Genomic DNA, 14,087 nt, shown 5'->3' on the forward strand with positions numbered 1-14,087 from the left:
CTGGTGGTGAGAAAGGGCAAAAGGGAAAGGTCTGGAGTGTTTGGACAAATCTTCCTTAGAAGTTGGCAGTGACATCTGGAACTGAGTGTGAACGGGGATAGTGTCTCACAGGGAGGAGGCAAACAAGGGAACTCATGTTGCCATTCCTGCTTGCATCTGTCAGCAGCTGCTGGGCAATTCCACTGGGTCCTTAAGACCAAATCACTGAGAGGGAGAGGAAATCACTGACACACACTAATAAGCTGCTCCCTGTCTAGTGAGCATCATGCAATTCCTGAGAGCTATCCTGCAACAGAACTTCTCCTCCTCTCTGCTGGTGGTCGTTGGCCAAAACACAGCCCAAGGTGCTGTGCAACCACAGCCATCACCACTGCAGGATGCTGCCCTACACCCCTTGGCCACGCAGCAGGTCTTCTCACTTGTTGTCAGTCTGCAGAACCTTTTGGTGCATGTCCAGTTGCAGGTATGTCAAACACGACTTTCAGAACACCACCGGTGTTTTGGGCTTCACGCAGGTACGCTGACCTGAGCAGAACCCACCCTCTCTCAGAACCTATGGGGCAGCCTTTTTTTTTTTTTTTTTTTTTGCTTCTGTCTGCATTTTCCACCCCTTTCAGACATATGATGATGAGGAGGAAAAGTGTCCTTTCTGCAGCACGAGGCAGTGAGAAAGGAGGTGAATGAAGCTATGCAGTACTCCCTGCTGCTGAACTGGATAGCTGAAACTCTGTGCACTAATGATGATCTCTGTTTTCCCATTTCCTGCTCTGCAGGGATGCCACACCCATAGGGACAGAGGTGGGAAAAGTGGAACAAATCCCAATTTCTCCCCCACACCCCTGGCAAGGTGCTTTGGGAGGTAGTACATCACTGTAAATTTAACTTGCTCTAGTGATGTTGGGCTCCAGGGGATAATACATCAGCTTACATTTGACTCTCGAGCAATGTTGGGCTCCCATCTTTATTCTTTGGAGGCTGTTACTTAATATTTTTTTTAGTCTCAGAATAAGTAGTTGTGCCTTTGTCTGGCTTCTTGACGTGACAGGTAATTTGCAGCACGTTGCATCCTGTGAAGGAGATGAAGGGTGTTATTTTCCTGTGTTGCATTCTCTTCAGATCCTGCCACTTTATTAATTTCTCTCTTGCAATAGCTGTTGACCGTTTTTCGTCTTCTTTTTTTCTCCCTCTTGGTATTCCAGAAAGACTTGCTGCTCTCTCAAGCTGTAGTTGCCTGCCTGGAAACTTTAGTGGAGTACCTGTATGCGAAGAACCAGGATGTTGGTAAAGTCTTCCTGGTCTCTCTTCTCCCAGGTTTCCCTCCTGAAGTGATTCTGAACTCTTTGATCTCCATCCAGTAGCAGCCCGGAGCAGATGCTTAATGAGTTTATGCCAAATAAGAAAAATTATTTTATGTCTAAAATTAAACATATGCTTTGTGGGTTGAAATCACAGTGCCTGGCTCCCCTGCAGGCATGAACCCTCACTTTGAATCTGGACACCAGGATGCTTTCCAGGAGGAAAAAAAAAAGTTATTCCCCACCTTCCCATGTGGTAAGAGTTAAAGGTTTAGGAATGGAGGGGGTGTAGAAATAGTCTTTGACTTCCAAGGCAATTGTAGCAAACCTTTGGACCATAAATACAGGAGAGACAGGATCTGAATAAGATACGTCTTCCACATGGAAAGTGTTGGTCACAATTTGGCCCTGAGGGAGGGGATGGAAGAGCAGGATACTGGGCAGCCTTAGGGAATAGAAGCTGGAAATTCCAGATTTCCAGGGGCAAAGGCAGACCTTGGTTTCCAGGGTCCATGCCAGACCCAATGTATACCATGTTAGCAATATAGCATAACATGACAGCCTTGTACAGTCAGGGGAAGAATAGACCCTTCTGTTTATTATCAGGCTTCTGCCACAAAGTCCAGGTACTGGCTCTGATCTTAAAAGAGAGACAGCAAGTTCTCTGTACCCTGACCTGTTCAGTACAGTCATTTAAGCACTGAGAAAGAAGGGGTGGAGTGACTGAACACCAGACAAGCTGGACATTGGTGGGAGAGAGGAAGTGGTTGAAAGAAAATGCAATACTGCCGATGAATGACAGCCAGTAGCTGAAGGGAAGGTATGAAAAGGCTGGGTTAAAAACAAACAAACAAACAAAGTGCCATGTTATGGGAAAGTTCCACTAATTTGGGAGTAAGCTAATTAAATGCTGCTTCAGCAACAGCTGAACCTGACACTTTGCTGCCACCAGCCTGGCTGGTCCCTGTAGAACACACTCTGATGCGGATCCAGCCTTGGTTTGTGCATCTAATGTTGTAGGTCTTTCTTAATTCCCCAGAGTATTCTGCAGCTAAATAAAACCCATGGTCAGGAAACTTGTCCTTATATTGAAACCAGAGGCTATTATTTTTAAAACCCTGGCTAAAGATATCCCCTTACTATTTTGTGACACGCACCCCCGGAGAAGGTTTCTTTTCTTGTACCGACACAAAAAAAAGATGGACAAAATGTATTTTCTGTTTTAAAAAGCTATTAAGCTTTTGTCCTTATGACTAAGCTCTTGGCCAAAGAGTGACAGATTAAAAAGCAAGTAAGAACAAGGGCAAAATATCCCCATAGTGTTTCACAGTGTGGGGTCTGGAAGAGAAAACTGGGGGTCAGTACTGAAGACTGTCCATATCCAGGTCCAGCCTGTCACTTGGCCGACATGAAAGCTGTCTTTGATTGACCTCTCCTTCTCTCCCAGCTCTACATGTTGCTTCACAGCCCTGGCACCGATTCCTGCTCTTCACACTGCTCCATGGGGGCCAGAAGTCCCTTCTGCAGCCAGAAGTTCTCAGGCTGATGACTTTGGTGAGCAGGGGAAGGGGAGGGCGTTCTCCATTTTTTCCAGTATGTTGGTACAAGTGCCCTGTGGATCAGTTATTGGAACTTACCCCTGCGCGCACACATGGTCTCAGAGACTGCCATGGCTTTGTCTGTCACTATAGTTGTGCCCTGTAATAATGATACTTTCAAGTGAACTTCCCTTCCACACCCTGCAAAAACTGACTGCTGTTGCTGAGCACGTCCTGTTCTTCTGGTGTTTGTAGCATTTATTTATATCATCTAGGACCCCTGGGGATGAGAGGGGAAACCTACAGAGAACATGCAACTGCTGTTGCCAGTCAGGGAGCATGTTGCTTTGGAGAGCAGAGCTCTGTTTGGCATCAGGTCTCGTCTCCCTGTCTTTAACTGTACAGTCCTGTCTTTTCAGTTACTGTAACCTATTACCCTGCTGTACCTGGGGCCTGTGAGCAAAGGAGGGAATGTCATCCTACTTATCAATACTGAAGATAAAGCCCTCATAGCAGTGGGTGAGAGGAAGGGGTTATTAATGTGAACCTTCCCCTTCCAAATACATGATGGGTCTGTGAAGCTTTGTTACTCTTATTTCACATTTTAAAGGTTACCTAATTAATTTCCTTCCTGACTGTCACCCTTTGACTTGGGTCCGACAACAATGCTCTTGATCCCTTTCCCCTCCAACCCAGGTAGGGAAGGAGAGAGAGAAAAAGAGAGAGACTTTGCTGGATTGAAAACCAAACTACATAGCTTTAATTAAACACTAATGATGTAAGAAAATATATATACAATTACATGCAGATATGTTCAGATATGTGCAAAAGCCTCTTGCCTCCCCCCAGCAACTCCCACAGCACTCTCCTTAGCTGTGAACAGTCTGGAAAAATCCTGGACTGCTGTCAGAGAAAGCACAGAGTGATGAGGGTCAGGAAAGCTCAAGCCTGGGGGTCAGTGGTGCTGAATGGATGGAGTCCTCCCCGGATGCCAGCCATGGATGGAAGAGAAGGGAAGAAGCAGGAAGGAAGTTGTTTTCTGTGATCTCTGACCTTCCTCTGAGCTTACATAGATACAGGGAATGGAATATCTCTGGCCAGTTTTGCTGTCTGTCTAACCCAGCCTCCTACGGGGGGGTCATAGATCTCACCGTAGTGTCTGAGCCGGCAGAGTGAAGGTGTGACCTTGAAGACCCAGCAGTTAGAAATACATTCCACTGTTATCAGCCTTAGTTGGAACACTCTGTTACTAGTTTAAAAAGCTTACTGAAGGAAAAAAACTCAGTAAAATGAAAGTTGGCTTCATCCTGGCTCAAACCAGGACACTGACCTAAAGCAAAATAAGTCTGGTTATAAATCAGAGTACCACCATCACACTGATTCTATTAGAAGTGATATAAAAAGGGATATAAAAATCAGGCCTGTGGTTAAGGTGTTGCAGCATTTAATTTCATGGAAGAGGTCTTTCCAGGACATGAGTCACTGTTGGAGTCTGTGGGTCTTTCACTATTTAATGCCTCTTTTTTCTTCTCCTTTGTTCAAGTTTCTGAGATACCAGAGCAGCAATATTATTTCTCAAAAAGATATTAGCCAGATTCTCCAGGAGGCAGCAGAAGCCAACTTAGCAGAGCTGCCTGCAGCCACATCTCATGCTCTTCATCTCTTCCTTTGTCAGGTAAGAGAGTGGTGACTGCCTTGGAAAAAGAGAAGGAAATCCCTGAGGGGTTGATTTAGCTTTTGATGGGGAGCCATAAACTTCCATTGAGGAGGTTATAGTAAGATGAAGAAGGAGCCTACAGCTGCTAGCTTGGCCTGCTGCCCTGAGGGATGTATGGTGAAATCAGAATGACATACAGAGATGCCAGCAGCTGCCTAAATTGTGTCATTATATTGGGGGCTCCTTGATTCTCCCCAGATCACAAGTTTGAAGGTCTAATTGCTCTGTGTGGGGAAGAGGGAGGGAGGTTTGAAGGAACAAGCCCAACAGTTTCCTTTTGGTCTGGAAGTCATTCTTTCTTCTGACTGCTCAGATTCAGAGCAGTCACTGCCAGGTGGAGGCAGGGGCCATTCAGACCTTGCTGGAGCGCCTCCTGGGACAGAGAAGCACTTGTGTGAAACATCAGGACATTGTGTATCCTTTGCTGGAAATGAGGAGGCATTTGGGATGCAAGATGGGTCTCTCTGCTGGGATTGCCTTCATCTGTATGGTAGAGGTGTGGTGTGATGAAAGGGGAGCAGGCCAGGGAGCCTGTGACTTCAAAGCAGTAACGATCCCTGTACTGATTTCCCTGGAGGACGAACAATCACTTAACCTGGGTCTGCGTGCTAATTAGTGCCAGTGTGCCTTTGAAGTCATGGAAACCCAAAGATGACTTCAGCACTTCCAAAGCACAGTGAGCATTCAGAAACTGCTGAGCTGAGTTACCAACTTATGTTCTGCTTGGCCTGTGTTGAGAACTGAATCCTCCTCTTCTCCATGGGTGGGAGGCAGGGCCCAGTCCCAGATTACCTGTGGAGAGGGAGGGAGCCTGACTGCAGTATTTGTTTGTTTCTCAAACTATCTGCTTTTGCCTTCCTGTTTTCATCACCCTGCGTTGCCTCAGCCGGGTAGCAGTGGTGGAAGTGGCCCTGGCAGTGATTTCCTGTTGGGGTGGGGACTTCCTCCAGTGTGGGACACTGTCATCAGCCATGTGCAGGGTATGAATTGGGTGAGGTGCTTGTTGTCTCCAAGAAGCTGTCTCCTTGTGCTTACCCCACTACTGCTTTGGGGTGGGATGCTCAGAGCACAAGTTGTCCAGATGGAGACTATCCAGCCCCAGGAAGTTCTTCTCCAGTGCCTTTGCTTATCTGTATGGGGGTGAGAGAAGGTGGACAGGAGATGGTGTTATGTTGCTAAAGTGGCCTCTATGTTTTCCACATATGAAGAAACCTTCAAGTCTTGGTTGTTATGAGGGGTTTTGGATATGGTCAAAGAGCAACAGTGGTGGCTACCTGAATGGGATGGTCATGAACACAGAAGACAAAAGTCTCTGGTAGCAAACAAGCTTTGACATTAATTTTGTCAAGACAGAACTTTATTCAGGTTCACCCACATGGGTGTATCTCACACCTGTTGGGGAGCGGGGGGAGTTCCATGGCTTGGGGGAGGGTTGATTTAGTAATGAAAACCTGTCAGCATTGTGTCAACTGTGGGAATTCCCATAGCAGGCTGGAGTTCCAGCCATGCCTTCCCTTCAGTTTCCGCTCATGCCATCAATGACAGATGTCTGGGTGGTGTGGCAGTGTCCCTCTCACACATTGGAGACTGAAATGAGAAGATTCGGCGCATGCAGCAGAGGAACAAAGCCAAGAACGGAACAGGAGACCCCATCCTGTTTTATTCCCAGTGAGTAGAGACAAGATGGACGATGGAAGTAATTAGTAGCTCATTTTTCAGAGAAAGGTTTGTTGAAATCACTTATAAAGCCCAGTTACCAAAATGGCTCCTCGTTTCTTTTTCTGCGTGGGGTGAAGCTTGGTTGATGCTTTTCAGTTACCAAAATCCACACCTGCCTGCTGAAAACGACGTCGTGCACGGGCGGCAGGTTCCACGGAAGAGGATGATCCTCCAGCTTAGGGACGATCCCCGAGGCTGCAGCCCTAGCTCCCCACCTACCTGTTGCCTCCCAACCCTTCAACTAACGAGGTTCCTTCCCTCGCAGAGCTGGGGCGGGAGGGGGGATAACCCTTCCGCAAGCGGGGACAGCCGGGCGCGGTGCCCGGCTCCTCCAGCCCCAGCCGGGGCTCCCGCACCCGCATGGACCGCGGGAGGGTCGGCGGGGCCGGCAGCGGTGCCGGTGGCGGGGCGGGGCGGGAGCTCAGGAAGTGACACGGCGGGGCGGAGCGGGGAAGCAGCGGCACGGCATGGCAGCGCGGCGGGGCTGAGCGCCGAGCCCGGTACCGGCAGCCGGCCCGCAGGTGAGGGGGGGACCGGCTGCGCAGCCTGCGGGAGAGGGCCGGGGTGAGCCGGCCGCCCTCCGCTCCTGGGGGGGGGGGTCTTGGCGGGGACAGCCCGGGGACCTTCGGGGGCGCGGGCGGGCAGGACGGCGAGTGGGGGGCGGCCCGGAGGGACGGGGTGAAGCCCCGCATCCCGGGTGGCCGATGAGCGGTGCGGGGAGGGCGGCCCGGGGGTGCCTCGCTGGACCTTCGCCCTTGCCCGAAGGGCTCTGCCATCGCCGCCTGCTCTTCCTCCTCCGAGCCCCTCGCTCCCGCCCGGGGAGGAGGCGGGCGTGCGGGGCCGGCAGCGCCGGGGCTTGGCATCCCCTCATGTGCTGCCGCTGCTCCACGCAGCTCCGGGTGGGTTTCCCACTGCGCGGCCGGGGGGGGGGGTCTCGGCTCAGCCGATTTTCACCTCTTCGTCCCAGGGCGACTGCCGTTAGTTTCAGCGGTGCTTGAAGGAGAATCCCCGTCTCCCTGTGCCCGCAGCCCCTGGGGGTGCCGCTGACCCGCTCCAGCGGGATGAGAGACGCGGAGGTGGGCTGGAACGGATCCGTCCCTGGTGGAAATCACAGCCACTCGCCGGTTTTGGTTGGGGCTACCTAGCCCCGGCTGGCGGGCATCCCTACCATGTGTGCGACTTGGTTTTGGTGGCTAAGGGGCTTTTGAGGTTAGCAGATGTGAACGGCTGCTGTTTCACTGAAGCACCTGGTCCTGTAAGCCCTGGACAGAAATGCCCTGGCAGAAGAAGTTTGAGCAGCCTGTGTTTCGCTTCTGAAGCTTTTGGTTCAGCTGTGATGAGATTAATCCTCATCTGGCTGACAGAGGAGCATTTCTGGGACGGATTTGTGGGGTGGGAGGTTTTCGTTCCTTGTGTAGCCATGGTGTAATCCTGGGGCAACCTGGCTGATGATGCTATTCTTCCTGTGTTTCAGCGCCCTGCAGAGGGGAAGGGGGGGTCCTGCGAAAGTCCCTCCCAGGAACCGAAGTGTGGCAGCATGTGAGCTCATTAAGCAAATAAATCCCAGGGATGCTCTGTTCAGGCTCCTGCAGGAGAATTTATAAAGTCATTAAAAACATTTTAATGGAAAGTACTAACCATCTATAATGCAGCATCTGTTATTGTGTCTTTGGAAAAACACATCTAAATTAAGAGGATGGGAGACCGCGAGACAGACTGGTGAGCTTTCTGCTGAAGCAACCAGCTGGCCAGGGCTTTGGGGGAACATTGGTGGAAACTCCTTCCCATCTGTAGCATCAGGCCAGGCCCTGGCTCCCCAGATTGCTCTGGGAGCACCAGGCAAAGCCAGCTTTGAGAGTTACCAGTTCAGGGAGGAGCAGCTCTGCAGTGTTTCTGTCTCATCTCGTCCCTCAGTGAGTGTGAAGACATGAGAGAGGGTTGGTAGGGAAAGCAAGGGAGAACATCTGCAAGAAGCTTTGGCATCCCTGTGCTTATGTATGGAGAGGAAGGAATGTCCTCTACTGTTAAAATAGGGTGAAATGGGCAGGGCAGCAAAGGGAAATAAGATAAAGGTGGTCCCAGGTGGCACCAGCAGCCTTACTTTCCCTATGGGTGAGGGCAACAGCTGGCTCCTGCTTCATTTTCACTGGTGTGTTTCAGCCCTGATGGACAACAGTGTAGCTGTTGACATCAGTAGCTTTGATGTGAGGATGAATGTCAGCAGGGAAGGGGTCAGATGAAAAGGTGATGGGCTTCTGGTATGGTGCAGTTCTCCAGGCCTCTTCTTCCGACCTTATCCCATGGCATAACCTGTAGCGCTGCTGCAGGAGGATTTGTAGAATCATTACAAACATTTTCATTGGAAACACTGTCTCTACCACAGCATCTGCTGTCATGTCTCTGGAAAAGCCCATCTCTGTTCTAACACTTGAGGGCAGCCAGGCAGGCTGGTGGGCTTTCTGCTGCAGCAGCCAGCTGGCTGGCAACTGCTTCAGCCAAGAGCCATGCTTTCCTCTGCTGCTGCCCAAGTGGGTTTTTTTGCAGCTCAACATCTTCCTGCTTGGAGATGCTGCAGGGTATCCTCTGGCCACCCAGCTCCCATGTTGGCTGTTGGGGATGCAGGAGCCCTGGCCATGACCACACATGCTGGGAGTGCTGTGGGCAGTGTGACAGAGCTTTTGGCAGGCAGCATTTCTGCTGTTTGCCATTCAGCCTTGTCTGGAGGCCACTAGCTGCCTCCAAGGTCTTTCTGCAATTCTTCACGAGCATGGCAAATAGTCAGCCTTGTCCTTTGAGGTGAACAGGGCCCAGGTCCCAGGGCAGTTGCAAGTTGGTGCTTTTGAGTCACTGCTCATCCTCCTCCCCAGGAGCCTGTGAGGCTGAGAACAGCTGCGGGGGGCTCTGCAGAGTGGGGATCCACTCTCCCTTGCTGAGCCAGGCCTCAAGCCCTTGGGTCATGGTTTTTGGTGGGGTGAAGCAGTATCTTGGAAGCTGATCAGGCTGGTGGGTGCAGCAAAGTACCTGCTTTCCCAGGTTGAAGATTTTCACCTTACAGCTTCAGCTCATTGGTGTACTTTGTGACCTTCAGGGGGCTGGAATATACCATAAGCCTCATGCCACAGTGGTCAGAGAGGACAAATTCTGGGCCTGGCACGGGAGGCTTGTGCTGCTGTCCTGGCTCTGCATTGCATCCAAAACACAGGTTGTGACGTTGAGCCCACATGGAGGGCAGCTGTGTCTTCCTCTGTGACACTGCTTGTAGTTACTCTACTTTTAGTAGAGCTTGTAGTTAGTACTCTGCTTTTGCAAAGCAGGACAGCAAATTCATGCAGAGGGTTTCTTGTGTTTGCCTGGTGCCGTGTCCCTGCCCACCCCAGGGTGCGAGGGCGCTTGGCTCAGCCTCAGCAGGAGGTGCAGGGCTGGAGCTGCTGCGGCTCCTCACAGGGCTGGTGGGAGAGCTGCTGGTGCTGCCCACTGTGCCTCTGATGTTGAACAAATTGTTTAAAAAGAGAAAACAGTAAGAGAAAAAAAAACAAACAAGCAACAACACAAAACAACGCCCACGGATTTGGTGTGGAGAAGGGATTTACTTCTGTTCCCAGTGTTAGGGCATCGCAGAGAGAGGCTCAGCTAGGAAGGGGAACTCAGGCTCGAGAGGGGAGCGGGGCTGCAGGGATGAGGGTGGCTCTGGTGGCCTTAACACATCTTCCTTTCCGTCAGGAGCAGGAGGTGGCTCAGCAGCTCTGAAGGAACTGCTGCTGCTGCTTCTGTAATTGCTGGCAGCCGCTGCTTGGCTTAGTGGAAATCTCTTCCCTGGGGACAGGCTGCCTTGAGTCCCGCAGCCTGGAAGCTGAGGTGCTGCTCTCCTTTTTGAGGTCCAGGCCGTCCCATTGACCTTGTTCTCACAGACCTTCTCCTCTGGCCTGTCTTTTGCATGTTGTCTCTGTTCAAGGGACCCGCATGGCCAGGAGCAGCTCTGCCCAGCTGCATCCCTGCAGAGCCTCAGGCCCTACCTGGGGAGAGATGCACTTGGGGTCAGGGGGCAGTTATTGCCAGGTCACCCAACTGCTGCTTTGTGGCATAGGGCCCACATCTGGCACCTGGCTTTTAGTGTGGGCAAAGGTCCCAGGAACCAGCACCCAAAGAGGTGAAGTGAGACAGCAGAAGTGGTCAAGCCTGGTCCTTGAAGGAGAGGTGGACTTCAGCCCCTTGGCAATTCTCCTTCTCTCTTTGGCCCAGCTGCTTCAGTTGCTGCACTGTTCTAACTCGCAAACCCAGCAAAAAGCTAGCTGTGTTTTTTTGGGAGAAAGGGTAGGACTTAATTTTTCTGCTGGGTCAGTGCTCAGTCAGATCCCTGGGGGCCCAGCTGGTGCCCAGCCAGCTGTAGAGGCAGGTAGAGAGAAGGGGGAGGCCAGGGCTTCCCCCACAGTGGAGAGTGGCTTGGCTGCAGCATCACCCTATGGCCCTGCTCTGGACACTGTCTCCCTCAAAACCCTCACAGGGACAAGGGAGAGGCAGGCAAGAACCCTGGTACTATCAGTCCTGAGAGGCTCATGTGACTTCTGCCTGTGGTAAGTCTCCTTGTCTGGTCATTGGTTTTGTTCGTCCATTTTGTTCCAGGCTGCAGTGGTCAACATGGATTTTCTCTTCATCTGCCCCTTTCTGCTGGCGCTGCTGCTGTCCCGGGGCAGCTTCGCAGATCTGGAAAAGCAGAGGGTGGACTCTGGCTTGGAAATCTGTATCCTTTTCTGCAGCCTGACCCTGGTGTCCTATGTGCACACTTGAGCCTGCTGAAGCTGGAGGGAGCTCCTCTGTGGGGAAAGGGTCAGAGACCACAGAAGGGGGCACAGAGGCGTGGAAGAGACAGGACTCAGAACTGCTGGGCAGTGGCCTCTTTGCTCTTCTGTAGACAAGGCTTTAGCTGAGCTCCTGGGTTTGCTAACCGGGTGCTTGAGTCCAGGGTTTTCTGGCAGGGCCTGTCATCCTCTCAAGCACAGTGCTTTTCCTTTCTGCTCCACCATGCTGGGCATGGAGCATGTCTCCTGGTCCACTCTCAGGAGCGGTGTAATCAGCCAGGTGGTAGAGCATGCGTGTGGGTCTCAGTGCTTCAGGGTTATCTGGGCTTGCAGTGCTTAGTCTCCTCTGTGCCATAGGCATTTAGTGCCCACAAAGAGGTGGGCTAATGCAAGCCCTTCCTAGCACACAACAGCATCCCCCAGTGAACAGGCAAAGTATAAAAATACATTTAACATGTGTGCTTGTGGAGACACGTATGGGGAAGGTGACAGTTCATGTTCCTCCTCCAGCCCATCAGCCAGAGCAGCAGGCTCCCCACAAGCACCCAGTGTTGTTAAGCACCTCACTGGGCTGTCCAGGTGAAGGGGCTCAGTGGAAAACTGTGTTTCACCCTGGCTCAGGTGTTGCCCACCAGTCCTCAGGCACCCTGTGGAAAACTGGGGGGGCTGAAATGGTGCCAAGTGCCTGGCGGAGGGGGAGAATGGGACCATAGTGGGAGTATGGTGGGAGTGTGCTGGTGGCACCCTTGACAGCAGTGCAGACAAGAAGCTGTTTGAGGTGAAGCGCAAGGACCAGATGAATGCACTGAAGAACCTGATCGAGCTCAATGACATCAACCAGCAGTACAAAATCATTGACATCATGCTCAAGGGACTGTTCAAAGTGAGCCATAATGCAGGCTGCCCTCCAAGCTCAGTGTGCCATGGGGCCAGGGAGGGCGGGGAAGGCCAGGGCCTCCAGGGGGTCAAAGAGAAGAGCTGGGCGGGCAGGTGAAATTTAGGACCTGAAGGGAGGACGCCGTGGGCTTTCAAGTGTGGTGGCTGGGGCAGCACCCCTAGGGTGCGGTGCACAGGGAAGGGTTGTCGGGATGGGATGGTAACTGAGGACTTGGCAGGTGCTGGAGGACTCCCGGGCTGTTCTCATCGCTGCCGACGTGCCTCCTGATGGGCCTTTCCCTCAGGACGAGAAGATAAAGGATGGTAGGTTTGCTACGGTCCTTATCCCCTTCCTTTTTCCAGTGCTCTGGTACATCACCAGCATTGCTTCTGGGACTGGCACTGGGATAGGTACGAAACCCACAGTTATCCAGACTAGAGCTGGGCTGGTCCCTGTCTTTTGAGAACCCTGTTGCTGCCTCTCTGACCAGCTTGTATGGGGCAGTCCCCAGTCCTGGCGGGGCCCCCATGCTGGGATGCTGATGGGGTGAGTGGCTGTCCCTGCAGCGTACTCCCACGTGGTGGAGAACACCGCCTTCTTCGGGGACGTCGTCCTGCGCTTCCCCAAGATCGTGCACCACTACTTTGACCGCAACTCCAACTGGAACAGCCTGATCCGCTGGGGCATTGGCTTCTGCAACCTGACGGGCGTGTTCGAGCAGGGACCCCACTCCCAAGTCCTGGGTCTGGTATGACCCCCGCTCCCCCACTGTTGTGTCCTTTCTCTGCTGCTGGGTCTGGGGGATCAGGTCTTTGGGGTAAAAGGAGGGACAGAGGGACAGGCAGAGGGCAGGGGGAGTGTACCCCATGTCTGAGGGATGTCATTGGGCTGAGGGGTGGGGGAAGAGCATAGAGGGGGCTGATGGGGAGGAGGGGACCCTGGTCATAGGGGGATGTAGGGTGAGAGGCACCACTCCCCGACACAGTCTCAACTTTGCTGTGCAGATGGCTCAGGAGCTGGGAATCAGCGAAAAATCACCTGATTACCGCAATCCCTTTAAAACAGACCACTCAGAGGTAAGATGGCAACGCCACTGGCTCACCCTGTGGGCTTCTCCATCCTCGTTATGGCTCTGAGCAGCCAGCTGGGGAAGGGAACAGGCACCTTGGTGGGGAACAGTCAAAAACCCCCAGCATGGAGGAAGCTTGGCCAAAACGTGTGCATCAAATTCTCCAGCTGGGCTGTGGTGGGTTTTGGGTGCCTGGCACCATCTTCCATCTCCTGTGGCCACCTGCCCCATGGGAGCACCAGGACCCCATTTGCCTTGTGCTACATCTGACCTCAAGTCCCCCCTGGCACCATGGGGCTGGCGCAGTGGCTTCAGTGGGTTTGGGGTGGGTTGGTACCTCTGTGAGGCTGCAGGGCCTCCCCTGTGCTGACCCCCCTTGCTGTCACCCCGCAGTTTTTCCCCAGTGCCGACACCTTCCAGAAGGCGCTGCGGGAGGAGGAGAAGCGGAGGAAGAAGGAGGAGAAGCGGAAGGAGATCCGCAAGGGCCCACGCATCTCCCGCTCGCAGTCAGAGCTGTAGCGCCTGGGGCTTATGCCTCGTGGTGGGGGTGACACTGCCAGGACATGGAGCCCCTTGCCCCCTCTCGGCAGCCATGGGGCAGTGCTCGGTGGTCCCCTTTCCATTTGTGCCACGGGTTTTGTTTTGTTGCCTTTCCCTTTTGTTCGGCAGGGGCTGGGCTGCGGTGTCAGTGGGTTGTCCTCGCAGGGCTGCGGAGAACTGAAGTGGGAGACCCCTTCCGCAGAGCCAAGCACAGCTGGGAAGGCAGCAGGGCCATTGACTGGGCTGGCTGGGGTGCTGCCCCCCTCGAAGGGGTAGAGCAAGGGGCACGTGCTGCAGCTGAGCCCCACGGGGAGCCCTCCCCTCCACGGCACAGGGTGTCCCGTGCTGAATGCGCCTCCTCCGTCGTGGGTGGGCTGGGGAGCACGTCACACCGCACAGCCTCATGAGCAATGCTGCTTCTCTCAGTTTTGAGTGTTTTGGGTTGTTGTTTTTTTTAAGCCGATGATCTCATCGGCACCCTCCCACCTGGTTGTACCTGATCTCTGCCCAGCCACTACCTCTGCCAGATCATCTCT

The 14,087-nt window shown here is 53.0% G+C and overlaps 2 protein-coding genes across 2 annotated transcripts in view; both read left to right on the plus strand.

Moving 5' to 3' along the window:
- Window positions 1–6,314, plus strand: part of MEI1 (meiotic double-stranded break formation protein 1) — a 39,341-nt gene extending 33,027 nt beyond the window's left edge. The window contains exons 25-29 of the mRNA XM_051636926.1: window positions 258–463; window positions 1,200–1,281; window positions 2,743–2,849; window positions 4,377–4,508; window positions 4,864–6,314. Of these exons, the coding sequence (XP_051492886.1) occupies window positions 258–463; window positions 1,200–1,281; window positions 2,743–2,849; window positions 4,377–4,508; window positions 4,864–5,166 (830 nt within the window). The 3' untranslated portion in view covers window positions 5,167–6,314. The remainder of the gene's footprint in view (window positions 1–257; window positions 464–1,199; window positions 1,282–2,742; window positions 2,850–4,376; window positions 4,509–4,863) is intronic.
- Window positions 6,315–6,715: 401 nt separating this feature from the next.
- Window positions 6,716–13,978, plus strand: CCDC134 (coiled-coil domain containing 134). The gene is made up of 7 exons (XM_051637299.1): window positions 6,716–6,790; window positions 10,890–11,007; window positions 11,827–11,948; window positions 12,181–12,265; window positions 12,509–12,690; window positions 12,947–13,018; window positions 13,405–13,978. Exons 2-7 carry the CDS (start codon window positions 10,905–10,907, stop codon window positions 13,528–13,530), a joined length of 690 nt encoding a protein of 229 aa, XP_051493259.1. The 5' UTR covers window positions 6,716–6,790; window positions 10,890–10,904; the 3' UTR covers window positions 13,531–13,978.
- Window positions 13,979–14,087: the final 109 nt, after the last annotated feature.

This window comes from Apus apus, chromosome 1, assembly GCF_020740795.1.
Source record: "Apus apus isolate bApuApu2 chromosome 1, bApuApu2.pri.cur, whole genome shotgun sequence".
NCBI classification, from domain to species: domain Eukaryota; kingdom Metazoa; phylum Chordata; class Aves; order Apodiformes; family Apodidae; genus Apus; species Apus apus.

What these genes read in the sequence shown, in the direction of transcription:
- CCDC134 (XM_051637299.1), top strand. Translation starts at nt 10,905, where the DNA reads ATGGATTTTCTCTTCATCTGCCCCTTTCTGCTGGCGCTGCTGCTGTCC. An exon ending in TGCTCAAGGGACTGTTCAAA is followed by an intron (nt 11,949 to 12,180) that starts GTGAGCCATAAT and finishes AGGACTTGGCAG; the next exon opens with GTGCTGGAGGACTCCCGGGC. An exon ending in GGACGAGAAGATAAAGGATG is followed by an intron (nt 12,266 to 12,508) that starts GTAGGTTTGCTA and finishes CTGTCCCTGCAG; the next exon opens with CGTACTCCCACGTGGTGGAG.